At 46.0% G+C, this 27,952-nt stretch overlaps 1 protein-coding gene across 2 annotated transcripts; it reads left to right on the top strand.

Annotated features, from left to right (window-relative positions):
* The first annotated feature begins 5 nt into the window (after positions 1–5).
* LOC108930852 (methyl-CpG-binding domain protein 5-like) lies at positions 6–26,659 on the top strand. 2 transcript variants are annotated; one of them, XM_029256989.1, is made up of 10 exons: positions 6–479; positions 10,681–11,404; positions 13,088–13,190; positions 15,405–15,585; positions 15,695–17,725; positions 22,042–22,241; positions 23,017–23,337; positions 23,882–23,955; positions 24,149–24,224; positions 24,815–26,659. In XM_029256989.1, exons 2-10 carry the CDS (start codon positions 11,292–11,294, stop codon positions 24,872–24,874), a joined length of 3,159 nt encoding a protein of 1,052 aa, XP_029112822.1. In that variant the 5' UTR covers positions 6–479; positions 10,681–11,291; the 3' UTR covers positions 24,875–26,659. The 2 variants fall into 2 exon arrangements, with proteins under 2 accessions (XP_029112822.1, XP_018601849.2); XM_018746333.2 differs by having other exon boundaries at positions 22,357–23,337.
* Positions 26,660–27,952: the final 1,293 nt, after the last annotated feature.

Here is a 27,952-nt window from a genome sequence, read left to right as displayed (position 1 = left end):
TTGTCCTCCAGCGCGCTGGCTGCGGCGCACGCGCAGTACTGCGCTCCATCTTTCTATCCCAACAAGCCCGGGGAAGGAGCAGCAGCGGCGGCCCCGCTTGTTGACGGAGTGTCGTTTTATTTTTATGCTCTAAAGGGACCAGAGCTCGTTCTGACGGGCCGAGAGCCACCGCGTCACCGTCCTCGGCTTCCGAGGACCTGCGGAGGGACGGAGGAGCTGTAGAGCTGTGGCTCCGGGTCGGTATTGTGTCGAGGAGGAGGGTCGGGGGGAAGAGCCGCGCTCGGTCCGTCCGCTGGTCGCCCCTCGGCCCCGGAGCCCTGGAGCCTGCGGTGTCTGGCTCCTCCTGGGTTCCCGCTTCGGATACATTTTTCAATTTGGGGGAAAGCAAGAAAGAGAAAGTTGCAGCCTTCTCTGCTGCTGGGCGCCGAGGGGCCGCGGTCGCGGTGGCTTCGTCGTGTCTCTCACTCTCAGCCTGCCAGGTAGGTCCTCGGATCATGTTCACTTTCAGCGGTTTTTTTCTGAGGTAAAAAACACGTCCTGAGCTGCGGAGAGTTAGCAGGGCGGCTAACGGCATCTCTCTGCTGCGGCGTATTGTGTCTCGTGTGTGCTGGAGGTACAGAGAGACGTGTGGAAGGAGCAGGAGTCGTGCGCGCTTGCGCGTCCCCGTCCGTGTCTCACTCTCAGCCCGCCGTGTGTGTGTGTGTGTGTGTGCGCGCGCGCGCGCGCGCTCCCTCCCCTCTGTCTGTGTCTGTTCGTCCGTCCGTCCGTCCGTCCATCCATCCATCTCTGTTCTTGACTCTGCCTGCTGTGCTTTGTTTGTCTGTGCTTGTGTGCATCTGTCTGTGTGTGTTTTATCATGCCTTGCTCTTGTCTGTCTGTGTGTGTGTGTCGGCTTGTGTGTTTCTTTCTCTAGTCACACACAAGACAAGCAGACACTGTACAGCCGTGTGCTCACACACACACCCTCACAGTTGACCCCTTACGCCCAAGAGGTAGTGGAGCTGCTTTGCCATCGGGCCCCGCGGCTTACCGTGTGACAGGTGGAGCTGTGCAATAACCGATGGCTCCTGTCTCAGCGTCTTCTGGATCATGGTCCAACCCAGAGGTCCGTACCGAGGGCCAAACCGAACCCAGAGCCCAGCCGTTCTAGCGCGCTGCGCCTGGCCCTTCTCACGCGGTCCCCTTGTTTTCTCCTCCTTGCTGCTGTCCCTCATCCGAATGGCCGCTTGCAACTGGTCAGTTCCTACTCTCCCCTCGCTACGTCCCCATTCTGTTGGCCACCTCCAAGTGGCCCTTTCCTTCTGGTTCTGTTGGACACACTCTTCTGGACCAAAGTGTAATTTTCCGGTCTTGTTTCCCACTTTCTACTTTCTCTCCCCTGTGGCACACACCTCCCAGTCCAGATTGGTCTCTGTCTCTTTGGCTGGAAGAAAGAACAAGACGGGCTAAGAGCAAACTGAAGGTATAGATTGTACTGTGTTCAATGCATTTTTTCATTAAAGTTAAAGCTGCTGTAAAACCAAAATCATGATGATTTGTGCCGTGTCATCCACTTTATTACACTGCATAGTATAGCTTCTAAAATAATATTAGGTAACTTACTAGATGGAGCAGGAATCACTTTGCTGCACAGGGTTCAGACCACTGTGGTCTTTCACGTTCAGTAACCCTGGTGACCACGAGCGTGCACTTCTGAAATGTTAACGCTGTCAGTGAAATATGTGGTTGCACAGTGGCTCGCTCCAGTTCTTCAGCTGCTTTCATGTGGTTTCCTATGTGACACTGAATACTGCTCTGTGGTTTGCTTCTCTTGCAACTGTCTGGTGTATGATGATGTAGCCTGGCTCTTCTCTTCACTATCAAAGCAGAGACGCCATGAATAGTACATATTATGTATTTGAAAAACAAACGATGAGCAACTATGGAATCTTACAGAAACAGACTTTAGGTTGATTTTGAGGAAATGCTTAATGTCTGTCTGTTGTCTTTGATTTAATAACCATTGCTTTTGTGTGATTGTCCAGTGTTGGAATATTCTTTGACAACCAAAAACTCAACATCAAACTAAATTACTAGTGTGCTGTATGCATGTGCTGTTCTAAATATTCTCATTTACCTGGTACAATTAAAATATGGCCTTGTCTTCTTTCTAATTCTTTTTTATTTTTTCCAAATCTCTCTCTAGATATTCACTGTAAGCAATTGAATTAGATTGTGCAGGAGTTTTTTTTTTTTTTGTGGCATTCCAAGGTCTGCCACCAGTTTCCACACTTGGGCCTTGAGCATAATGTGTCAATAAGAGAGGTTTTTTGGTAGTGCTCTCAGTGAGAGTTGCCCACTGTGAAAAATAGAGGGAAAGGGGGGACATGGTAACGGTGTTGGTTTTCCTCATTGTCTGATGACTAACAACAGTCTTCTAGGCAGGTAAATTAACTGCTGTCATAGGTGCTAAGTAATTATGACATTCAGAGACAATCACTTTCTTGCACGCGCTTGGCTGCATATCGCATTCTTGTGTGCTCTCGGATAATGTAGACCTGCCGTGTTTGTCAGAATCATTTTCCCTTCCTTTTTTCCATTCAGGAAAGTGTCTCTGCATTCTGAACCACTTTGTATCATATAGTTTAGGTCGGTCTAGGTGGCTTGCTGATAGAACAGGTTCTCTCCTACTAGTGGAGCTAACAGTTTGATGACACCATCTTTCTTGATCACCCCAGAGCTTGTGTGTGGTCCTAGCCCAGATTAATGGTCCCAGCATTTAAGGGAGATGTTGCTGGGCCTCTTGCCAAGTTGGGCTTTACTCGTGCAGTCCAGTGGGGAGAAACAGTTTGACCATAAAGACCAGACAGAAAAGCTTCTTGTACAACTGGTCATAGAAATGTGTGGTGAGACTTCTTGACCATGTGTGCCTGGATGGAGGGGTTGCATGATCATAAAGACCAAATAGAAAAAGTTGTTTGTCCATAAAGGCCAGGAATATGGCATTATGTGACCATAAAGACAGGAGAGGAGAAACATTTTTGGTTATACAGACGTATAATGACACCAATGGGGCAAGTGTTCCCAATTGTTCTGCCTGTAGCAATGCTGGGTCACATCCTTAACGTTGAATTTCAGGTGCTGCGTCAAAAAGCTGTATTCCAGAGTCTGGGACAGTAAAGTCCAAGTAGAAAGACCTGACCAAGTGTGATATTCTGGAATTATTTGAAGAAATGATAGCCCATTGAATTTTGGGTTATTGTGTTCAATTTGAAATATTAAAAACCATTATTGGCAAGGACTTTCAAAATCTGTTTTAAGTTTGGCTTTTTCGTGCTCGTTTTCCATTTACAGAAGTGTCCAAATATATTCTGCGTTTTTTTTTAAAATGACAGTGTCATTTCAGGGAGTTCCACTTAGTGTATAAAGATTCACTGAGCCACAACCTTTTCTTTTGAATCGAGAGAATTCTCTAAAGGTTGGCAATGTGGTTTGGCTCTTCTGAAAGCATATCTAAGTACTGCTTGATATGAACGGTTTTCCATTTGTGTAGAAGCATTTTGGGTTACCCTCCTTAACACCTGTTCTGAGTCCCTGACCTTAACTCTACAGTGAGAGCAGGATGTGTGGTCAACTGCAGACATGCCGAGGTGTAGTTCTCCATCTAAACATCTCCACTACAACTGGACCATGGAAAGAGAGATATGGCCTGCGTTCTGTGGCCATCTCCACTAGGTTTGTGCGCCTGAAATTTGTGTGGGCTGCAAGATGCCCAGTTATTGGTATTTACGGTGTCTGAATTAGCTGGTCTGATTTTTCTGTGTTTTGGTTTTATCTTACTTTGTATCAAGATGAGTAGAAGCAACACCTGAACAGTTGCTCTGTATCCCAGCCCATTCTGGGTCTCTCTTAAGACTACACAGTGTTGAACCATGAGTTTGGATTGATGTGAGTAGTCTTTGCACCCATGTTGCTCGGATGGAGTAGCAATCATCAGTTTCTTTCAGCATGTGACTGTATTTCTGTAAAGCTGCTGTTTTCTTTTTTCCCTACTTCATTTTGTTTTTTAAACAAAGGTAGTAGGAGGTGAAATTATGTATTAAGTACAAGTCCAAGTTTGTTTTGGGGGGGGGCGGGGCATGGTGGGTTTTGCCTGTGTCTGGTCTCTGATGGCTCTGGGGTTCAAGTCCCGCTTGGGGTGCCTTGCAATGGACTCGCGTCCTGTCCTGGGTGTGTCTGCTCCCACCCCAGCCTTGCACCTTGTGTTGCCGGGTAAGGCTCCAGTTTGCCGCGACCCTGCTTGGGATGAGTGGTTTCAGACTGTGTGTGTGTGTACAAAAGTCCAAGTAGGAGGTGAAATTATGTATTAAAGTATCTCTCTAGTCCAGCCTAGCAGTACGTCTCCGAGTTTTACTTTCTTGTCAACAAAAACTATTTAGATTTTTCTCTGGAACTATCATTCCTTCACTTGAGCATTCCAGTCGTATCCCATTGTGCTCATGTACAGGCTTCTTTGTTTGCCAGATAATGCCGATCTCTGAGACTTAAATTTTCTGTTGAAATGTGCAATACAAGTTTCCACACACTCATGTCGGTGACTGTCTCGGCCTTCACTGGTTTACCTGTTTTTCAAGTCCTTCACCCTGTAGTTATCATCTCAGCTGCTGCTTCAGATTCTTTAAACATGTCTCCAGTTTTAATGTGCTGCATTTTCCTGTTGCATTTCTACACCTCCCAAAAACATACCATCAGTGTTGGGTTTCTAACACCGATGAACACAAAACCAGTGATGTTTGGCAGCTTGCTTTTGTGTTCTCCAAAATTCCCCGAGACCCTTCTTTAGCCAAATTACAAGTGGAATTATGTTTACTTGCTTCCCATGCATATTCTTATAGTTGAAAGCTTAGGTAGGTAAACCTTCAGGCTCTTAACAGTGACAACAGCAGTTCCCTCATCCCAAAGCAGTGCTGTGTGAGGGAATCCTGGGTGCTCATTGTGTACGCTCTGTCGAACCATGGGTAGCCAAGCGGAAAACATTGGCGTCATAACTCGGCGGCTCTCTGTTTATAAACAAACACCTGCTTGCCGGTACACAACAGTGTAGTGCTGAATGTGCGATGCCTCCATTTTGCAACCGTTCATGTTCACAAGTTATTTATTCATTCATCTGACATTTTTCTCTAAGGCAGCTTACGATGTTAGATTTGTGCACTTAAGCTGCTTAGAGTGATTTTCTCATTTGCACAGCACATAATTTGTACTGCAACAATTTGGGGTAAGTAGCTTGCTCAAGGCTACTATAGCAAGAGGAGGGATTAAACCCTGGCTTTGTTTAGCGCAAGGCGACAACTCTGACCGCTACGCCACCTGCTGGTCGTAGTAGTCTTGGAGGTGGTAAACGTACAACTGCTGACCGGGTTCCTAAAGTGCTGGAAATGCCCGATCGAGGATTGAACCTGGTTTGTTTTGCCAATTTTCTCTCTCACAGACGCGCATACACAGAGCAGCTCTTCAGTCCTCCCCTCTGATGATACGGTAGTGAGTCAGCACCGGAGGTTGAGATTAGCGGGTGACATATAGCGCCTCCCTGACAGTTGAGGCCACATCACACAGCTTCACCTGCAATATTGTTCCACAGATAAACACCCCCTCCCCCGCCTGCTTACTGCTGCACTGGGCCACCATATGAGTGCAGGGTGGGGGTCGTCGATGCGTTATTGTTCCTGCTTGTTTCTGCATCCTGCTGCCAGCTGCGTGTTCGGAGGTGTCGCCTAAGCGGCGGCGTGGCCTAATTGGGCCGGAAAGGGGGCCGGCGCTCTTGAAAAGGCCTGTGAGAGGAGACTCCTTTCAGGCGGCCGTTCCCAGCTCTTCAGCGGCCTTTTAGCTGCGTTTTCTTGTGCTGCTGGCGTGGCCGCCTCTTCCCGGGTGGACTGCTAATGCGGCCGGCATTGTCTGTCTACTGAATTAGCCTCGCACGATTCAGCGATCTGATTAGACTTCGCCGTGCGCTTTGCAGGAGAGCCGGTTTGGCATGACAGCCAGCGTCGACAGACACCCGCGTTATGTTTGGCTCTCCCTGATAGTTGCCCTACTCACAGCTGCTGAACCGCTGATGTTCTCTCTATACACTAAGTTCATGCACTGGATTAGCTGTGTGTTGCCATATTCAGGACTGCATCTGTGTTTATATTGAGGAGCAGTGCGATTGGAATGACTTTTTGAGGCAGGAAAAACTGGGAAAACAAATGATATTTGGTTTTGGTTTCAATTAGCTTTCACTTTGTTGTTGGGTTGTATTTTGAAAAGTGAATTGTGTTAATCACATGATTTCCTGCGTCAGTCTTGATTGATCTCATCTAAGAATTTGGTCAAATTCAGCTCTAAGTGGAGGTGTTTCTTGGTGCCAGTGGAGTTGTCCATTGACCTCTTGTGCCCATATTCAGAGAGGCGTGATATTTTGCGGCAGATTTTGCCTCACTAGCCTCATTAGCCAACTGTTAAGCTCATAAATGCTATTTCAAATTCAATGTAATTCAGTTTCTAAAAAAACTAAATTTGGCTCAACAACAGGAACAAATCGTCTTTGTTTCATCTAAAGAGCCATCTGGCAGTTTTTTTTTCCTTTCTTCAATGAAACGTTTCATTTTGCAGCGTGTCTCTTATTGCATGAGAAGAGTCGCGAAGAGCTGAAGAGTCACTGTTTGCTAATTATTGAGTTTGAGTCGTTTCTGAGAAAACAATTGCACTACAGAAGGTTGCAAGGGTTAGGATAGGTAAACTTGTGTAGAGCAATGCTGCATTTTTTTTTGTTTGAGGATTGAGAGCTGAATCAAAATTTCAGCTGCAGTGTCGCATCGTGACGCGTGGCATTTTGGAAAATTTATTCACAATATTAACGTCATTTAAAGCATCATCAGCTTTACGCACAATATTTTACCCACAAAAGTCAAATTTGACACGTGTGGGCTAGTCTACACACAGTTTACATGTTCTTCCTGAGTCCATGTGCTGTGGTTTCCTCCCACAGTCCAGAGATGTGTTTTGGGTCAGTTGGTTACTAAATTGTCCAAGGTATGTGAGTGAATGTGTGTATGTGATCGCCCTCTGATGGACTGGCGTCCCATCTAGAGCGTTCCCTGCCTCACACTCCATGCTGACCACTTGCACATAATCTACCGTGGATGATTACAGGACTGTAGAACTCCTGGCTTATTTATTGATGGTCAACAATATTGAGTAGAGGTGGATCGCGGCTGTCTTGTCACAGATTGGTCTGTATGTGTAATTCCAGCAGTAAAGTGTTAATTTGTATTTTTACAAAAAGATCACCTAATTGTCAATGGGATAATGGTTTTGGTTGTTGTGAAGATGATGGCTTTTGGTATATGACCATATGGATGAAATAAGTGAGCTGCATTCTTAACATACTACTTCACCTCATAGCTCTTTTTTTTGTATTTTCATATTGTTTCAAAATATCAGTTTGAATGCCAAGCAACTAATATTGAAGTTTTGCAGTCATATATTTGTATATTATTTTAAGATCAGAATATATTCTTGAGGTCAGGCTTGTCTGTTGTTTTGATTGGATTTTGAAAAATTAACTTATTTCTGGGGTGGATGTTATGAAGCCCAGCTAGCGCACGCACACACACACACACACACACACACACACACACACACACACACACACACAGACACAGAGTTTTGCCCTGCTGTCTCGTACTACTGACCTCCCTCGGGATGGCAGGGTCCAATAAGACTGCCTGCCCTATATTCCGAGCCATTTTTTGAGGGGCTGTGCAGTCATAGCATACTCAAGAGTGTTGAATTTTACAGATTTGATTTATTATGAAAATACAATAAAGTCACACTCTGCAGATGTGGACTCTTGTAATTGACAGCCTTTCAATAGGTCTTGGCCTGCAATGTATTGGTCAGCCATTACCAACAAATAAACCACTCCTAATGTTGTCATAAATGATGGACACTGCTGGGAGTCTCCCTTTGAATGGCCAAAGGATGATATGAGCGGTAAATGGAACGAAGAGCGTAGTTTTCTCTGGTCAGCTTCATCATTTCTGAAGAGCAGTGACAGGGGTAGCACACAATGCTAGTGAGTTTGTAATGGATCAATACCTGAACCAATAATTAATGTTCTGACAGTTTAATGTCTGAGCACCTTTTCCATGTTGTCAGCCCTATTTTCAGCATTGGAAACACACATGGACACACACACACAGCACAGCATTAGTCATCAGCAATAGAATGTGCGCAGCGAGCGTGATTCACACTCATCGACAGCCCGTGTAGCACAGCGAGGATACCTGGATGGTGCTCTCTCACCCACATCATGCACATGCTGAACAGCAAAGGCCACATGCATGTGAATGTTAGTGTTTGCCTCTGCTTCTCCCAGAAGTAAATGGTCATCTAAACAGTGTTGTTTAAGCAGTCTGTTTTTGCAATGTGTGTTAAAATATATATTTTTATGTGTAGGGGGTTCCGTTAATCATATGCTGGATTCACGTCTTGCCTTGAATGTGCTGCTTCTGTAAGGAAAAGATGTGTTCGATCTGCGAGCGAGAGGCAGATACTGTCTTTCAGCGAATGCGAGGCTTTTGCTTCCGGCCGTACCATGTGGATTTACTGCATCCATGGAGATGTGGGCCTTTCTTGATCCTTTGCAGTCGCAGCCGCTGCTCATATCACTGTTCTGCCTGCTGATGTCGGCCTGAATGCTGTAATAGGTCTTAGTCACACTCAGAGTCACTGCAGTAAAAGGCCATCTTATTTACTTCCCCTGTTTTTTTAATCAAGTACCCAGGCCGTACTTTATGATGAGATTACCTTTGGCAAAGGAATGAAACGATCCCCTTGCATTTTTATTAGTTTTCTGTCTGCAGAGCAAGATACGAGATTGGAATGAATTTATTTATTTATTTTTTGCGTTTCACATTTAATCAGCTGCTCTTGAGTGCCTTTATTCAAGCGATTGCATGCGGCATCGCTCTCGTGTCTCACACGAGAAGCTGCCTTGCAGCTGTCAGACGGAGAAGCGCCCGATGGCAGCTTTGAAACTTGAGTGCACAGGGCCAGTCTCCCTGCAAGCCTGATGGCTTTAACCGTGTCTTATGACAAAGGCCATTCCAGCAGGGTAGAGATCCTGGAAAGGTGGTACATCCCAGGCTGCCCAGCTGTCACCTGTGCCACAATCGGTCAGCCTTTCTGCTATGTTGTCCAGGTTGCGTAGACTGTAGACCTTCCTTTATTCTACACTTGTGCTTGTAATATCATGGCTGGGGCATATATCATATTTTAATATTTTATGGGCAGCTGATAACATGGTGATTACAGCTGACATTTTTGAATCCGAAGATTGCCAGTTCAAATCCCACCTCCAGTTGTAGTGCCCTTATTCAAGGTGCTTACCCTGAATTGCTCCAGTAAAATTACCCAGCTGTATAAATGGGTAAATAATATTGGTAGCTTAACACTGTAAGTTGCTTTGGAGAAAAGCACCGGTTAAAGGAATACATTTGAACCCCAGCTGTTTTTCATAAACAGTATTTATCCTAAATTTAATGGGCCCAGCAAAGAATTAAGTTCCTATAGTCTTTGAAGTGCTGTTTCTTTCATTACGGTTTCACTTTTTTCATAGGCTGAAAGTAATGCTAATAAAATGTGCCTGTTGTATCATTTTTTAGGGAATTCACATTTTTTGGAAGGTTGGATTGTGGCACTGCTTGCTTCTCTTGTCGTCTGATTCCCTATATCAGACCTGACGAAAATGGTCATTGAGACAATAAGAAGATTTACTTCAATGCTAATTAAGTCTGTTGAAGAGTCTCTGAGGTCTTACTGCTGTAGAGGCTTCCACTCGTGCCCTTCCGAACCTGGAAAGTCTGTCTGACCTTCGATGCTGGCAGGCAGAAGGCTCTCTTTTGGGCAGCAGCTTCTGCCCTCTCTTGCTAGTTCTTAACCCATTTTGTTTCCGTAAAGGTGCCTTACAAATATTGGGTATCTTGGATTTTCATTCAACTTTAAGCTGTGAATTAGACAGAAGTGCAAAAGTGAGTTGTTAGTACTATTTACACAAGCAAGGAATCTGTAAATTCTGTTGAGAAAACAGGGGACATGGTTGGACAATGGATCGTGGCAAACGGCACAGGAAAAAACTGACCAGTCTTTTTTTTTTTTAATGTGAATAATGCTCTTCCACAGAGTCAACTTTATCTTTTTGTCCGATTGCTCATTTCCTTTGCATTAAATGTTTTGTCTTGTTGTTAATGGGTTTTATTGAGAAAGAGAGCAAAACAAACACTTTAAAAAAGGTAGTTCAGAAAGTGCTTTTACAGTTGCCCCAATAGTTTCCTATTAATTAAGGCAGGTGGTCTGTCAGAACTGTGCATTTCCTTCATCGGGTATGTGTGTATAAATAGCATTTTTCCCAGCCTTGCTTGCCATACCTGTAGATGCTTATTAATTAGGTTTATTTTTTCATGCTCTACTTAAAACTGAGATGTTTTTGCCAGGGGCCATAGGCATGCTTTGCTGTCAATTTTAATGATCCTGAGCTGGTCTCTTATTAATGTATACACATTCTGCTCATTAATTTCCATTTCTTAGAGGGTTGATGACATGGTTGACTTGCCCTGTAGTATCATAGCCTATTGAACTCTTCCTTGTGTCTGTTTGCAGGTAGGAGGTCATGAGAAGAGAGTGACACAGACTGCTGTACACAGCCCAGCCTTGAGCTGAAAGGTCAAAGGCAATGAGAACCTCCGCAGATGTGGAACGGGGAATCATTGCCTCGTGCTTGGAACTTCAGAGATGAATGTTCACCAAGACCATCAGCAGAGGCTCTGTCGCTTCGGACGTAGCCCTCCACTTTGACAGAAGCAGTCAGGACCATTTCCCCGAGCTCAGAGATATGAATCATGCATTTTCGGGTAGGGGACCACAGCTGATCTCATCTATGTAGGGCCTGTCAGTTGCCCACCTCCCCAAGTCCCTTCAACCCTGTCTGCTTCTACTGAGAAGACAATGATAGGAAGGCCTTTTGGCCCTTAGAGGCGGACCATGATGAAGGAGCGTGGAGGCCCGGTTCCGCAGTGAGCCTGCTTGCATCATCCCCTGCCCCTTTTCCCCGGCCCAGCTCCTTTTCCCTCATACCTGGACTCATCCCGTGCAACCCAGCATACGGGTCTGAGTGCAACGCTGGGTCGGTGCACACAGCCTCTGTTCCCAAGACCAGGATGACATGTTCTGTGGACACTGCCGGACGAGGGGTTGTGTGCGGAAAGTGAACCATGAATGGAGCACAAGAGTGCGAGGGCAGGGACAAGGAGGGCCAACCTCCTGCTGCCCAGGTGCCCATTGGCTGGCGCCGGGAGGTGGGTCCCAGCAGAGTCGTCTACATAAGGTAAGGCCTTTGCAGGTAATTGATTGAATTTGGACTGTTCTTGTGAAAACAGTAATGACACCACATTTAACATCTCCCCTTTCATACATTTCTGTGATTTTTATATTTTAACTTAACGGTTTATTCTGTTAGGTTTGTAGAACCATGAGTTCAGATGTTTTTTCATTCTTGCGCTTCAGTAAAGAGTCAGTTGTGTGCAGCAGTATTTATTTACCTACACTGACTTTTGAAATATGTACCAGACTGACTCCTTATCTTACAAGTACACGTATTCATTTAACAGATGCTTTTCTTCAAAATGCAATGTACATGGAAGAGAGAAATACAATGTGTATTACTTCAGGTGAAGGACAGATTTGGATGCAGACATGGGATTCTTGAGTACGGTCAATATAAGCCTTATGAAAGGTTGAATGAAAAATTGACTTTTTCAGTTAATTTACTTTTATTTGGTTTTTCTTCAGGTGTCTGTTTTCAAATATTTAAGTTCACAGCAGTGCAAAAGCAAACTGTGTGTTCACCCCTAGAGCCAATAGATGGAGTCTCCTTTAGTTCAACTCAAGTTCACTGTTCACAGCTCATGTCTGGTGTTCCTGAGTGCTGGTGAACATAGGATGGTGAAAAACAGCAGTACCTAACCTGTTGATAAATTTATCAATGTTTGAATTAAATTTCTTTTTATAGTGACTGGGTGGTAAACGTGACTTTGGGTTATAAGTACAAACAAAATGAGCTACAAATAGGCTTGCATTTATTAATCTAGCCGACACTTTTGTTGAAGAAAACTTGCAGTGCTAAGATATTTACCCATTTACACATCGTAAGTAATTTTTACTGGAGCAGTTCAGGGTGAAGTACCTTGCTCAAGAGTTCTATAGCAGGAGATGGGATTTGAAACAGGGTCTTTGGAGTGCAAGACAGCAGCTATAAATGCTACGAAGCTAGCTGCCCCAGGACTTGTGGTTCCAGCTGTGTTCTTAAGCAGAGGAGGCAGTGCGTGCAGTTATTTGTTGTACCATGTGCCTTATGCAGCAGTAGTGCAACAGACTGGCTACCATCACCAACACAGGAAGTCTGTGTTCAAAACCCGTCTGCAGTTTTTTTTTTTTAATTCCTGTATCTATTACCTGACAAGTTAATAAGAGAGTTTGACCTTTACTGTAAACTGTAAAAGTCCTTAGCTAGCATTTTTGCCGAGGTGCTGGTAATGAAAGGGCGTCTCCAGGAGAATGTTTTACTATTGCAGTGTTTTGGTGAACAAGTCATGAACTGTAGTGATGTCCCATATTTCATTCTGCTTTTATAGATCTAGTTCCATTTTCTGTTACATGCAAGCTTTTTTGGGGTTTTGTTTTCCTCACTTTGTTTTTTTGAGTCACATCTTTGCAGATTCTGGGTCCTTTTCATATTTTGGTGTCCATGGTGCTATGAAGTAGAGGGCTTGTTAACAGCATTGTGACCCTCATTTGTAGATCCAGAAGGCCACATAAAAGCAGAAAACCAAAATTCTTGTGGTAGCTTCCAGTCACAATAGTCAGCATTAAATATTTGGACCTTTCGTCTAAGTTGTAGGGTCCACAATCTACTGTGGTGCTCAGAGTGCCATTGCTGGCCTAGTAATGTGGCGTTGGCAATGTGGAATTGTGCTCCCTGTGACTTTGTGACACTTCTCTGCTTTCCCAGCCCCAGTGGCTCAGTCCTCTCCTGTCTGGAGCAGGTAAAGACCTACCTGTTGACTGATGGCACCTGCAAATGTGGTCTGGAATGTCCCCTCATCCTGCACAAGGTGAGCGACCGTAGACTCTTGACCTGGTGTTGATTCTTAATCAATTTTATTAAATGTCTAAGAAATTTTCTGCAGAGTTCCATGCAACAAGATGGATTTGTTATATCTTCCTGAGTGTAATGTGTTAGGGTGAGAGTCTATTGTACACAGTTACATGTACGGCACTCTTTTTTTTTTTTTTTTTTGCGACAGACTGGCGTCCCATCCTGGGTGTCGGTTTAGGCTTTGGCTCGCTGCTACCCCACTTTTTCCTCCAAGCAATAGAACTTCCCAGTTTCCTGAGTTGAGAGAGAAGCAATTTTCATCAATTAATTTTTATTTTACCTTTACAAAGTGTGCAGCTGCAGGTAGTCACTGGTTATGTTAATGAATAGACTGGTATGTGTGAGATGTATTCTGTTTTTGAGAAAAATGTCTGTTAAATAAATAATGTAAATATTATCAGTATAAGCTAGGGTAAGTGCCATTCAGTCAAATTTGACTCATGGTGACCACTCACGTGGTTTTCATGTTAAAGGTACATACAGAAGTGGTTTATCAGTGTTACCTGCTGTACTGCTTTGTGTCATCTGTACAACAAAGAAAATTAACTTTGACTGTATACAAACCTCCCTATTAGTGGCATGTGAAGAGAGAGCATGATCGGTCCCAACACTGAACCCTGCGGAACTCCACGTTTATGTAGAGACATTAATGAGGCACTGTCTGGACACATTGAAAATGACTGTTGAGAAAAGAGAAACCCTTAAAGCATGGGTCCAGACATGCCACTGCAGCACTATGTAAGCTGTTTGAGAGAGAGACAGAGAGAGGGGCTTTGTCATTTTAACCATATACAGTGGGTACAGTACACAGTGAAATGAAAGAACATTCCTCCAGGACCATGGTGCTACATAAAACAAGAGTTACCTACACAGACTACATAAAGTGCACATGTGCAAGACTTGTGCAAACAGTGCTGGACATTTCAACAATTACTAAAACAGGACAATAGGCACAATGACGGACAGTTGAGCACCGACCAGTAAGCAACTTCGTGTCAGTCCAGACCCTGAGTATTGAGGAGTGTGATGGCTTGGGGGAAGAAACTGTTAGTCTGGCCGTGAGGCCCCGAATGCTTCGGTACCTTTTACTAGATGGTGGGAGGGTGAAGAGTTTGTGTGAGGGGTGTGTAGAGTCATCCACAATGCTGGCGGCTTTGCGGATGCAGCATGTGGTGTAAATGTCTGAGATGGAGGAGAAAGAGACCCCGGTGATCTTCTCAGCTGTCAAACCAGGCAGTGATGCAGCTGCATAGGATGCCCTCAATAGTCCCTCTGCAGAATGTGGTGAGGATAAGCGGTGGGAGATGGGCCTTTCTCAACCTTCATAGAAAGAAGAGGTGCTGCTGGGCTTTCTTGGCTAAGGAGCTGGTGTTGAGGGACCAGGTGAGGTTCTCCGCCAGGTCAACACCAAGCAATTTGGTGCTCTTGACGATCTCCATGGAGGAGCTGTCAGTGTTCAGTGGAGAGTGGTTGCTCCGTGCTCTCCTGAAGTCAGCATGTGGGTTGACTGAGTAGGTTACGATTGCACTAAGCTCTGTCAGTGTTTGTATACATTTACAATACATCTACATTTACTCATTTAGCTGATGCTTTTCTCCAAAGCAACTTAGAATGTTAATCTACCTACAGTTATTTACCCATTTCTACAGTTGGGGTACGGTAGCAATTTAGGGTGAGTACCTTGCTGAATGGTACTACAGCCAGAGGTGAGATTCGAACCTGCTACCTTTGAGTCCAAAGGCAGCAGCTCTAACCATTACGCCAGCAGCTGTATATTCAGAGCTGTTTGCCATGGGAGACCCTACCAGGAGCATACTGCTTCTGGCAATATAGCTCTGGAGATCCCTAGATCACGCAAGCCCTTCTGCCACGACAAGGCCCTGATTCAGGAAAGGCAGTACTTTTGTGTTTGTTGATGATAAATAAATTAAAAAAAAAAAAAAAAAAAAACCTGTAGACCTGTTTCTTCCAAGAATCCATTTCCTGTATTTGGTTCTTTCTAGCACTTTGTTTAAATATTTTCTTTGCTTTTTTTTTTTTTTTATTTTAATTTTTAAAATGACTTCTGCATTAATGTGCAGGGTCAGGGCAAATAGGCATCCGGAGGCAGATGTCTGACTGAGTGTGCTAAGCAGCATCATGGAAGCTATGCCAAATAATTCCTCCCCAGGTGTTCAACTTTGACCCTGGAGCTGTCGTCAAGCACAGAACGGCAGAGGATGCCAGAGCCGACGAGGACGTCACCAAGCTGTGCATCCACAAGAGGAAGATCATTGCTGTGGCCACCCTGCACAGAAGCATGGAAGTGCCACGGCCATCGCTTGTTCTGACTAGCCCTGGGGGTGGCACAAGTACGTACCGCCCTACCTGGATCCTTAGGTTCAAATAAACTCATACATGTACATACAGTGCAAGCTCTAGTTGTTCATTGTTACTGTTTCCTGCCCCTCTGTGTGTCAGGTGTGGCACCAGCAGTCACTGTGCGCTCTGTAACTCCACGAGGAGCAATAAGGAATAAGCTGCCAGACGGACCGAACTCGATTCCTCCAGAATGCAGGAACCCCTTCAAGGCCATGATGGTAGGACAGCGGCCCTACCAGTTGGACCAGAACTTGGCCCAGCAGACGGAGCTCCACTTGAGCCACCCCAGGCAGCGGCTGGGCAGTGGTGAGCATGGCCAGAGGTCACCATATCGCGTGGGGCATAGCGGCCTGCTGAGTCCCACCTCATCCGGCTCACTGACATATGGGGATGGCTCTCCCTCACCCAGGAACGATACCTTGGGAAGCCCTGAGGTCTTTACCAGAGCTCACGCTGGCGGTTTCCATGGGGCCGGCAGCCCTGGCTCTGCCCACGGCAACCACAGGACACCGCTGTCTCCGCATGGCATTCTACTTCATGGCTCCCCCGTCTCCCAGCTATCCTGCGCCATGGCAGGAAGGACTAATGTGCCCCTCTCCCCCACACACACCGCAAAGAGCCCTGTCATGAAAAAGCCCATGTGCAGCTTTGGCATGGACGCTATCCGAGTCGGATTCCACCCCCCACCCCCGCCGCCGCTGCCCCCATCCTGCGCCCTCAAGACAAAGCAGGTGACCTCAGAGAAAGACCCCCTGGGCATCCTGGATCCCATCCCCAGCAAGCCACTCAGCCAGAGCCCCATGGTGATGAATCCTCCTAGTTTCCAACCCAGCGTCCATCCTCAGGTACCAGTGATGAATGTAAACATCCCCCCCGCCGTTGTTCCTCTGCCAAGCAACCTCCCCTTGCCGACGGTGAAGCCGGGACCCATCAGCCACGGAGGGCATTCGCAGAGGCTTCAGCACTCGACAGCAACATCATCCGTTCCTCTTTCTCCAGTCACCTCGCCGGTGCATGTGGCAGCCCCCACTGTGAGCAGAATGGAAGCCTCACCTCAGAGGTCCCGCTCATCCTCCACATCCTCCGACCATGGGAGTTTTGCCATGCCTTTGGGGCCTCAGGCATCCTGTGGCAACATGAAGCCCCTTCCCAGGTCTCCCAGGTCCTCAGTGGCATCTCCACGGCCCTCCATGCCTTCCAGCCCTTCCGCCAAACCCGATGGCCTCCACCCTTACAAAGAGCTGCTTGGCACTGTGCCCCAGCATGGCACAGGGACTGGGAATGTGCCCCCCAAGGCCCACCCTGGTCTGCTGGGCATGCCGCTCAATCAGATCTTCAGTCAGCATAACTCTGCCTCCTTTCCTGCCAGCATTCTCCTGTCAGCAGCAGCCAAAGCACAGTTGGCCAATCAGAGTAAGCTTACGGGTGGCACTAATGGCAACAGTGCCCATCCGGGGAGCATGGATGGTCACAGCACCTTGCCTCCAGTGTTCACGCTGGGCCCTGCGCTGCCCGCCATGACAGAGGGTCAGAGCGGACGGGCTGCCCTTCGGGACAAGCTCATGGCTCAGCAGCGGGAGCTCCTGCGGAAGCGCCAGCAGGCTGGGGGTGACCCTGGAAGCACGGCCTTTACCATGGCACCCCCAGAGCACCCCAGAGCAACGCCACGGCCGACAGGTTTCCACCCTGCCACCTCCATGGCTCAGCTGCTTCAGTCTATCAGCTCCCAGAGCTCCCAGTTAGCAGGGAATGGTGGGCCAAGAGCTTCTGACCCAGTGCACTTCAGCGAACGAGCCGCCTCCCACAGACACAGCCTACAGGGCCTGCAAGTGCCACAGAGACTCCAAAGCACGGGCAATGGTCAGCACTGTCTGCCCAGCACGGACACCTTCCAGGGGCCCTTCCTAGGGGTCAGCGGCCACATGCAGGTCTCCTCGGTGGCTGGCTGCAGGCCACAGGGACCAGATGGCCTCCTGGGAACCCCAGCACCAGACAACCCTGGCCCCCACATTCAGCAGATCTCTACCAGTTATCATCACCAGATACAGAGCCACCTTCACTCCAGGGGAGGAGCCACACCGGCACCCGTAGCCAACGGGGACGTCTACGCCCAGACGGGCTCTGAGCAAGGTACGCCACGGCCGTACCAGGTAAACATCCACATTCCACAAGTTTTGTATTTCAACAAAGTTCTTAATGTGAATCGCTTCTGTAACTGTCTTTGGGAAGATCAGTCATGTCTACTTAGTAACTCTGTGTGTGTGTGTGTGTGTGTGTGTGTGTGTGTGTGTGTGTGTGTGTGTGTGTGTGTGTGTGTGTGTGTGTGTGAGAGAGAGAAGGTTAGTGGTTAGAGCTGTTTGTAGTGTAGCAGTAAAAAAGTTCCTGGTTTAAATCTCATTCCTGTTGCAGTACCCTTGTATGATGTACCCTGATATTTATACAGTATGAATACTCTGCTGTATAAATGGGTAAATCATTGTAAAGCTGGTTATCTAACATTTTAAATCACATCGGAAAAGGGCAGCAGCTAAATAAGAATAATTACAATATATCACATGTCTGTTATTTGGAGTCAATTTAGAGACTACATACTTCCTGTACCCAGACATGTCATGTTAAGGTTTCCTGCTTGTGTTTTTGATGCATGTTAACTGGTCACATTTTGCTGTTGACTGGTTTATTGATTAGGAAAAGTCAATGTTATATCGATTTTGCCTGTGACTTGTGGAGATGGACTCTTTTTCATGGTCTTTGACAGCAGAATGATGATGATGTGCAGGCTGACTGTGGAGGTCGAAGTCATTTTTCAGCATTGGATGTGATTCTCTGTCATGATATTTGTGCATTTAGTAGGTCCGTAATGCATAATGCAAAGTCTTTACCGTAGCATCATAAAAAGAAATTCCCCAGCATGCTTGAATCTGTCCTGGAGGTGGTACGCTGTTGTGCTTTGTTAAAAAAATGATTTTTTTTAAAGCTGTTTTTGCTTGACCACATTTTTCCTCCTCAAAAATAGTAAGATGGTAGTGTTCTAAGATGGGCAATGGCAGCTACTAGATGAATAACACTGAGTACGTGTGAGACTACATGTGAGCTCCTTTGGAGAATCTCATTTGTCCAACATGATTTGATCCTAACAAGTGCAGGGCATGGCGGTCTAATGGTACACGTCATTACAGAGACATTACGGTTGTTTCATACCCAGTCTGGAGCACGTTCAACGCCCCAGCGCTGTCCTCTGTGAAGATGCGGCATTGGAGAAACTGGTGTGATGATGGGTAGTGCGGCGGCTGCAATGAGACTGAGAAGGAAAGTCATTCTTGGATAATGATCCTGCGAGCCATGCCGGATTCCAGGGGCGTGACATGCTGTCACATTCTTCCTTCATTCCCCGCTCTCTCTTCTTCGTTCTCTATGTTCAGATGGAGTGGGACCCACAGAGACACTGTGCTCACGCGAGAGTGCATGTAAACCATACTTGGTATTATCACCCTGGAAATGTTTACTCAGCTGTTGCAAATTCAACAAATACTAGAGGGCTATTTTTGCTTTACTTAAGATCTCTTAAAAATGTGAAATATCTGGAGGGGCTAAAATCACGGTCGAGTGTCTGGGATTCATAGAACGGCGACCTTGCATTCATTTGGGCTGTGTTGATGTTTCAGTTTACTTTTTAAAAAAAAAAAAAAAACCAAAGTCAACAAATGTTACAACTTTTTTTTTATTATTTTTTTTTTTTTTTATATATACATTTGTTGACTGACTTTTTTTTTTGGAATCAACACACCTGCTCTTTTTTGCTTTGGGGAATTGTGTGTGAGTGAAAATTTAAAAAATTCATAAGGTAAATAATGTGTAAAAAATTACATGTAGTTTCATTGGCTCTGATCACCATACTGTGCATCTCTGTTTGCAGTGCTGTTAGATTGAGGTTTGAGAAGGCTACCATCACCATGTGGTGGGCAAAACGACCAGCTGATGACCTCACTGACATAGACAATTCCTCCCAGCTCAGTGTTTCTGGCACCTTTCAGTTTGCACTGTGACACAGTTAGTTGTTCAAACACTCAAAACAGTCAGCACAAGTTTTTTCCCCTTTCTTCTGCTCTATGAGAGAGGCAAAACCCCAAATTGGTCCTTTTATGGCACTGGCCAATGGCAGTGCTCCTTCTCACTACAGCAGCACCTCTCCATTATGGGGCAGAGTCAGGTTTGAGGCCCCCAGGACCAGTGTGCCTCCAGGCCACAATGCCTTTTCCCCAAGCTTAACTTGAGCAGCTGCTCTAGCTCTCACATTGTAACCCTGGCAACCACAGCAGCTCCTCACACCTCCTGAGGGCATAAGACCTTCTTCCTGAAGCCGAGACCCAGCCCATGTGTGCAGAAACTTGCCTGGGCCTCTGGTCCCAAGACTGGAGCTTGGCCACGCTCCCTGAGATCCAGGCTCTGGCTGCACCCATTAGTTTTTTCTGCCCCATTACTCCTGTCCTTCCAGGTTTTGCCCCTCTCGTTGGATCCTGTCCTGCAGAGCCAGTTGGCTGAGAGTGTGGCCCACTCCCTTACATCCCATCAGTCGGCTTGCCTTTTTTTCCCCGTCCCCCGACTTGTTACTCCTGTCTGTTAACTCCCAGCAGGTGCGACAGAGCCCTGCAAACTCGGCCAGAGGCAGCCCTGCTGATCCGCGCCCTCGTTGCCATGGCAAACTGCTTCGCAGCTGTCACCGCTGCCTCGATGCTGTTATTGGATCTTGGCGGCAGCCGGACTCCGCCCCCTGGTGGGCGACATCGCTGTGAAGGGGGTTTGACTGTCCCTGCATGTAAACTTTTGTCAGGTCTCAGTGCTCTGCACTAAGACCGTACAGCCTCTTGTGATTCCCTTCTCAGGAGTTAACTGGTACATCTACTAGTAAATTAACTAGTACATCACAGAGAACATCTGCATGCAGTAGCACATTAACCAATGTGGAAAAACTTCTCCATGTCCGTACTGCATAACCTTTAAGTGTACTCTCTTTTGCTGCATCCTTCCTACGGTTGGGCAGCAGGACTTAGCTTAGTTGTGGTTTTGACCACTTATGGTCGTATGTTACAAATAAGTTCGGATGTGGTTGTCTGTTTGGAGTTGCCACATTCTCTCTGTGCTTCCTGTAGGTTGCCTTTCTGTGCTCTAGTTTCCTCCCACATTCCAAAAACACCTGGCTCTTACCTGCCCTGTGTGTGTACATGTGAGTGTGTGTGATTACCCTACTTTCAAGTTACACCCCGTGCTCCCTGCACTGGGCAAATAGTCATTGAAAACAGGAAAAAATGGGACCCCTCAATGACCCAAGACTGACCTTCAGGCTACAGTGGGGCACTTTAGTGTGTTAAATAGCTGCCAGGCAGACATGTTTTCACTCGTCCACAGCAGCACTGACACACACAGGCGGGGTTGTGTAGTAGGAGTGTTTGGTTCTCAGACAGTTACAACCGCACCAGATACAGATGTGATCATCTACAGCATGTGAAGGAACACCGGTGCTGTGAATTTTACCTCTGGGAGCTTTTGTCTGGCGGACAGTAGAGAGATATGGATTTTCGCCACAGCTCAAGTTGCCTATCAGCTGTACATGCGGCCCCTGGTGTTGCTATTGATTTCTGCTGATCGTGGTGTCAGAGGTTATCTTTCATCTAAATAGCGCTGTAATTGGCGGAGTTAAGTGCGATGTTGAGCCGGACTAACCCTCTTAGGTGTCAGGTTGAGGGATGAGCTCTTAACACCTGCAGGCCAGTACATTGGGGCTCAGCTGCCTTGTGAGGACGCAGCGTGGTGTCACAACGCATCTTGCAAGTGGTCCGAATGCTTAGCCCGACCTGGGTTCTGTCTGTGGGCCGGAGGTCCAGTGCTCTCGTCCTCTGCCCCTTCGTAAAAGCAGCCGTCCGTAATGGGAAAGCCAATTAGGCTGAAGCCAGCGCTTATGGCTCCCTCTATGGGTTAATTGGGGAAGCAGGGACTTCTCTCCTGGTGTGTGTGAGCTCTCTATGGACTGTGTGGCACAGCCCTCTGTTTTTCAGTAGTGCGTCCACTTTATGGTGCCTCTCATTCTGCCGATTCGGCCAGAGATCACCTGATAAAACCTTCCTGTCCCTGTTTGACCCAGAGGGCTCTTTATATGGAGTGCGCCGTACGTGCACTGCTTCTGTTTGAACCTTGGCAAGTTTTAATTTGTTGACTGTAAAATTACTCATAAATTCAGTTTGCGTGTTTGTGCATGAGCAAACAGGAGGTCTTGTTTAGTCTGGTGTAACTTTTGAAGGAAGAAAGTGTTTAGGGGATAGTATGATAAGTGCTGATATGGAATTGTGTAAACAGTCGTGCTCAGGACTGACAACATGCTCAGAGCGGCTGAACGTTATCAACCAGTGATGTCTGTCTCATTAACATTTGGCCCCTCTGACATCCTGCAGGCGACACCTCCTCGCTGACCTGCAGCCTGACTGACCCACAGCTGAGACACCTCCAGACAATGGTCCACAACGGCCACGTACTCCCGCAGCCCAGCCAGGGGCCGTCGGGGGGCCACAGGCACCCTGGATTGCAGAGCACGCAACACTTCCTGGTCAGCTCCTCCACTAAACCAGTGGGTGGCGTCTTCCAGAACTTCCAGGTCGGGTGCTCTCTTCTCTGAAGGTGCTGTAGACATGAAATTGAGACACAGGGTTTCTCTTTTACATCCGAGGATGATCATGATGATGTCTGTTCCTGGTGTGTTCCTATTTCAGGTGAGTATGGCAGACAGCACTTCAGTCCACAACAAGCAGCTGAGCACTCAACTCCGTGTGACATCGCGTCCCGAGTCCATGGGGGTGGTGATGTACCCCCCGTTTCCAGAGGACCCATGCAAGTTGCAGTCAGGAGCAGCACCGGTGGAGAACAAGCCGGGGGAGAATGTGTACACTATCTATAGGACAGCAAAGAGCAGCGCGCAGGCAAGCCTGGTCCCGACACTTAGCACCATGAGCGCCTTTGCTGCTTCCACGGGCAAACCAGTCAACCTCCCACATACCGTCATCCACAGCCACCGGGGGCCGCTCCAGGATGGGGAGCCTCTGTCACAGTCCACCCCCCACCCTCCCACCCTGAGCAACCACCTTTACCAGAACTCAGAGCAGGGCAGTAGTACGCCAGAGGGGGCAGAGCCCCGAGACTGCTTCCTCTCCCCCGGTCGCAGGACCCCCAACGGTCCGCCCCCATGGCGCAGTGAAGAGTACCTAGAGTGCTCAGCCCATGTACGGGCCAGCCCCCACTCTGAGCCCGCCCACGAGAGCCTTTGCTTCAACAGCTGCCAGCACACAGTGCTCAGCTCCAAGGAACGGCCACAGCAGACACCGGAGCGCTGTACCCATGTGAATGGAGCCCCCCCACCCCTGTTCCCCCCACAGGGCCCCCCCAGGCAGGAGCTGCCTGCAGATGACCAGTCCCCCAGCTCCTCCACAAGCCTGGAGGGTCCCCTCGCAAAGGATTACAGCCACTACAATGGCTGCGCGCCCAGCCCATCCGACACCAAGAGCCTGAGCAGCGAGGAGGACCTGCGGCATCCTGACTCGCCGGCGTCCAGCGAACTGCTCCACTATCGACCGCGGCTCTTTAACGTGGGCGACTTGGTATGGGGCCAGATCAAGGGCTTCCCGCCCTGGCCTGGCAAGCTGGCTGCCACGGGCCAGGGGTTCCATCCCGGCATGCAGGTCATCCAGCAAGGCAAGGTGGGTCTTAGCTTTCATTTCATTATACCTAAATTAATTTTATCCCATATTTTACACCTCATTAACTTACAAACACACATATAATAGGTGTATGTTTTCTGTAAATCTGTACTGATTTGGAAAAAAGCATCTGCTAAATGAATAAATGCACATGATTCGTAAGTCCAAGTAAGGGTGTTAAACAACACTCCCCATATAGTCAAATTGCTGTATGTTGAACAGCCATATCTCTGACGATAACTGTATTAGCTAAGCAATGGAAATATATAGCCACATTTTTTGATTATTTGAAAATGAAGACACACAAGTCCGCACTCTGGGTGGAATTAAATGTTACAAACCACCCAAACTCCGCTCTCTGTGTTTCCTGAGTGAAGTCGTGTCAACGTGTGCCCAGTGACATTGCTTACGAGCTGGAACTCGCATGCTTCAGTGAGCTCATAGCATAAGTCGTCACAGGTTTGACAAGTGCTGCTTTGAGGTTTGGAAAGAATCCCTGTAGCGAGTAGCTGGATGTGAACCGAAGTTTTAAACTGTCACACAGGTGGAGCCAGAGAAGTTGAAGACACTAACGGAGGACCTGGAGGCACTGAACAGGGCCACCATGAGGAACATAAAGTAGGTTCATCTTCCCAAAGCTTATGTGTTTTCCAAGGAGGAGAGTAAACCTGTCTGTAGAAAGAGTGGGACTTGATTGCACGTACCACTGTGTAAATATACATGGAGCGATAGATATGATTGTGTAGCACGGTGGTTACAGGAGTGAAAGGAAGGATGTCATGGACTAGGTCTTTTTCTCATTTTCCCCCAGAGGTGGGAAACTGAATAATCATCTTGAGGCTGCTATACAGGAGGCCATGAGTGAGCTGGACAAAATGTCAGCCAGTGTGAGTATCCATTATTTATCATTGAATTGGCTTCTCATTTTAAAAGTGGTCAGGTTATGAATTTTCAAAACTGTAACTTCCCCCCAGTTTAACCTATTTTAATCTATTTTAAATTATGTCTATTTAAAAATATTTTGGTATATGAAACTAGTACATGGCTTTAAAGAGCACCCAGCTTGAACAGGGGTGTGGAGCTGCCTAATGTTAACTCACTTCCACAGTGTTTACAGCTTATGTCTGGTGTTAGAGTATCAGTGTAAACACATTGAGTCATTTTAAACTGATTTATTTTTACGTCTTAAAGTATTTCTAAATTTATGGTAGCTGTATCTGGGATACCTGGACATTCTAACCAGTAAGTAAATCGGTAATTAACTGTTTAGTGCCTTAATAGTAGAATTCTGTTCCCATTTTGTGTAAAACTGTTGCACATCTGGCAGGTCTTTGCATCATTTTCTCAATTCTGAGGTGCAGTTGCTCAGGAAATCAGGACAGATTGTACCTGTGGAACCTCTACTGCCAGCATGGTGAATATGGTACATTGAATATGGGTCCTGTGTTCTTAAATATGCCTTTCTTATGTTCCCCAGATGCCAAGAGACAGACAGGTGAAACCCCCTAAACCCAAGAGGAGGAAGATCTCCAGATAACATTGAATGTTTTGGCCACTGGTCCAGTATCTAGCTGTGGAACTGTGTGGATACCGTGTCTTAACCGTTGTAGTGTTCTAACACTGACCTGTTGCTCAAACCCAACCCCAGGTGCTACAGTCAAGCAGTGATACAGTATTTTTCCAAGCCCCCCCCCTTTTGCCACCACCAAGACACAGACTGGCGGTGAAGATGCTGGATTATCCAATCAGAGACCTGTAAAAACAATGAGTGAAATTTGTCTACAGCTCACTAAAGAACTATTTTTTTCTATAATACTAAGGCAAAGAGGACAAAAAAATCATGCATATGATAAAATACACAGTCCAAATATTTCTGATATGTTTTCAATATATATAAACAGTTCAGAAATTTCATGGTGATATTGGGAAGAATTGTAAATAATGTACTATACTGTCATGTACAAGCATTACCTGATGCACACTATCTTTTATTGTACAAAAGAAAGCAGCAAAACGTACAATTTTCTTTGGTTTTTTTTATTCAGTACACAGTCGACATATTTACGGTCGTCAACGGGAACATTAATGGGGAAAAACGGTAGGCTAAAGCTTTTATGTGACAGCGTTTCGTCAAAGTATGATTGCGTAACCCCTGGATGATGCCGTGCGCGTCGCACAATAACTCTTCACCTATGTGGCTCTAAACAGAACGAACTTTATCAAGAGATGGTGCTCCTGGGCTTCTCCTCGAAGGGAGTGCAGCGCGGGGAGGAGCGGGGCTGCGTTTCCACATGTTCCGTGCAAGACAAAGGCCAGCAGGCTGCGTGCCGTCGGCTCCGTCCCTCTCACCTGTTGCTCAAGTGAGATTAAAACCCATTCAAACCTTTTTTCTTTTTTTTTTTTCCCGTTGCTGCTTCAATACTTTCAAAATGATGTGCAAAAACTGCAGCTCACCTTACTATCTTCAAAAAAAAAAAAAAAAGCCATGCCGGGGTGAGATTCCAAGAAATGCATTTTAAGTTATTGTTTGGTTGTTTGTACATTAATAGAAAATCTCTTATTTTCCATAAATATTTTTGATACTACAAATACCAAGTGGGTCATTTGCATAAATATATATGAGAGTTGGGAGCATCAAAAAAAAAAAAATCACAGAGCAGGTTAAGTTAGACAAATATGCCTATTTTCTGACACCAAATCAAATGTTAATCTTGGCCATGGGACTGGACTGTGTCCTGTGTTAGCAGTGCACATGATCACAAAAAGGGCAAACCATTAAAATGAGCTACTACGAAACGTGTGCTGGTATTATATGACATTTACCAAAATAAATGTCATATTGTAAGCCTATAGAGATGCAGGAGGTGTGTGTTTGTGTGTGTATATATGAAAGGAAAAATAAATTATTCTCAAGGTTGTAACTGCCCTGGTGACAGTTTACCCCACCGTTGGAATTTTCAGTAAATGATTTTAATACGATGATATATATAACCTGCAGGTCAACTTTGTTTCTTTTGTCTTTGAAAATGAAATGGTTCTAATTTATCCAGTAAAAGAAAATATGTTTGATTTTAACTCAAGCTGTCAATGCTTTCAGTGGTTTTACTTTTTTCCAATTGGGGCCTTATTTTTGTTGTTTTTGTTCTTTCTGTTGTTTCTGTGGTAAATTATTAATGTATGCCATATTTATTTGTAGTTGAATTATTATAGCTGGCAATAATACTAATATGAGTTGTAAACTCTGACAAGCCTTAGAGTATAAACATATATATTTTTCTCTTGTACAGGAGTAATAGCCTCTTATTGAGTTAGCAGTTAACAGATAAATATATCTATTTTTCCCCTCATTATTTAATAAATGTTTGTGTGTGTGTTTGTGTCTGTGTGTCTGTGTGTAAACATACAGTATTTGCATTATTGCTTTGTGGCGTTGTCGTGTTCTTTGCGATTTTGATAAAAATGTTTCTCTGTCTCAGGACCGCAGTATTTTCTGTAAATCATAGTTAGAGATCAGAACTTGTCTTAATTACCAGGTCAGGCGCACAAAGCGCAGTGACAGTGGAGGAGGTGTCGTCCAAGGTCAGAAACGTATCAGACGGGACCGTGTCATCTGCGGAGGGTTCGGAAGTCACTTGCGTTTCTCTGCCGGAGACGAGCGTTTACCAAGTGACCACCAGTGGTCCGTCTGGGCTGTCATGAGGTCGGGGCTATATTAAGAAGCCTGATCTGGAACACAATTTAAAGGAATATGTATCAAGTCTGGTTCTGTCTTTTAAAAGCTCATATCCTCCTGAGATGCAGCACAAATGGGATATTGTCCAAGCTGAACCGCAAACGTGGTATTATTTCAAAGCATAGAATGTCCTCTTTAAAATACATTAGGACTCAGAACTTTAGCTGGTACAGCTTTGGAGGTGCACTTAAAAACCTCCTCTGGAGTGGACAAAAATGAAAGGCTGGGTCTTAGGATGATACTGCATATAAGAAGCAAAACATGAACTCTCCTTTTTGCAAAATGCAAGTTATTTTTTGGGGAATATTATTGCAAAACTCTATATAGCCAGTTATGTGTGTGTGTGTTTTTTTTTTTTTTTTTTTTGAGAAGTCCATGGGAAAACTCGGGAACCACAGATTCTGATACAGAAACCCATTTTATCTGACGACGTCCAAACAGATCTCAGTCAAACAATCTCTTGCGTTAAATATCAAATATGAAAAATACTGTGGTACATCAAGAGTGTGTACAAAAAGTCACAGCTAGTGACCAGACCCTGGGCAGGAAGATATGATGCTTTATTGCCTTTGGTAAAGTTCATTCTGCCTCTTCTGCAACAGCTGGAGATTGGACACACTCCCAGATTTACACCCCATCCAAAAAATGTCTGTTGATCTCGCGTTTTCATTTTAGTAAGCGTGTGTTCGGTTGAAATCGCCGACCAAGTTATTTTCTTGCCGCGTATGTTTGCTCAAATTCGACTGGTCCCTCTGTGTGTGTTTTGGGTTTTTTTTTTTTTTTTTTTGGTTCCCACATCTTTGTCAGCCATTGTTTCATGACGATTTTCATTGACAGTTTTTCGTGTGTGTTCGTGTTCCCCCCCGTTCCATTGTGTACTTT

This window comes from Scleropages formosus, chromosome 12 (genome assembly GCF_900964775.1).
Source record: "Scleropages formosus chromosome 12, fSclFor1.1, whole genome shotgun sequence".
Classification (NCBI taxonomy): domain Eukaryota; kingdom Metazoa; phylum Chordata; class Actinopteri; order Osteoglossiformes; family Osteoglossidae; genus Scleropages; species Scleropages formosus.
Note: the sequence above shows the minus strand (reverse complement) of the source record. Positions and strands in the feature narration are given on the sequence as shown.

Coding starts and splice junctions, on each gene's coding strand:
- LOC108930852 (XM_018746333.2), top strand. CDS start 11,292: ATGAATGGAGCACAAGAGTGCGAGGGCAGGGACAAGGAGGGCCAACCT. Junction 22,242..22,356: donor GCGTCTTCCAGAACTTCCAG/GTCGGGTGCTCT, acceptor TTCCTATTTCAG/GTGAGTATGGCAGACAGCAC. Junction 24,225..24,814: donor TGGACAAAATGTCAGCCAGT/GTGAGTATCCAT, acceptor TATGTTCCCCAG/ATGCCAAGAGACAGACAGGT.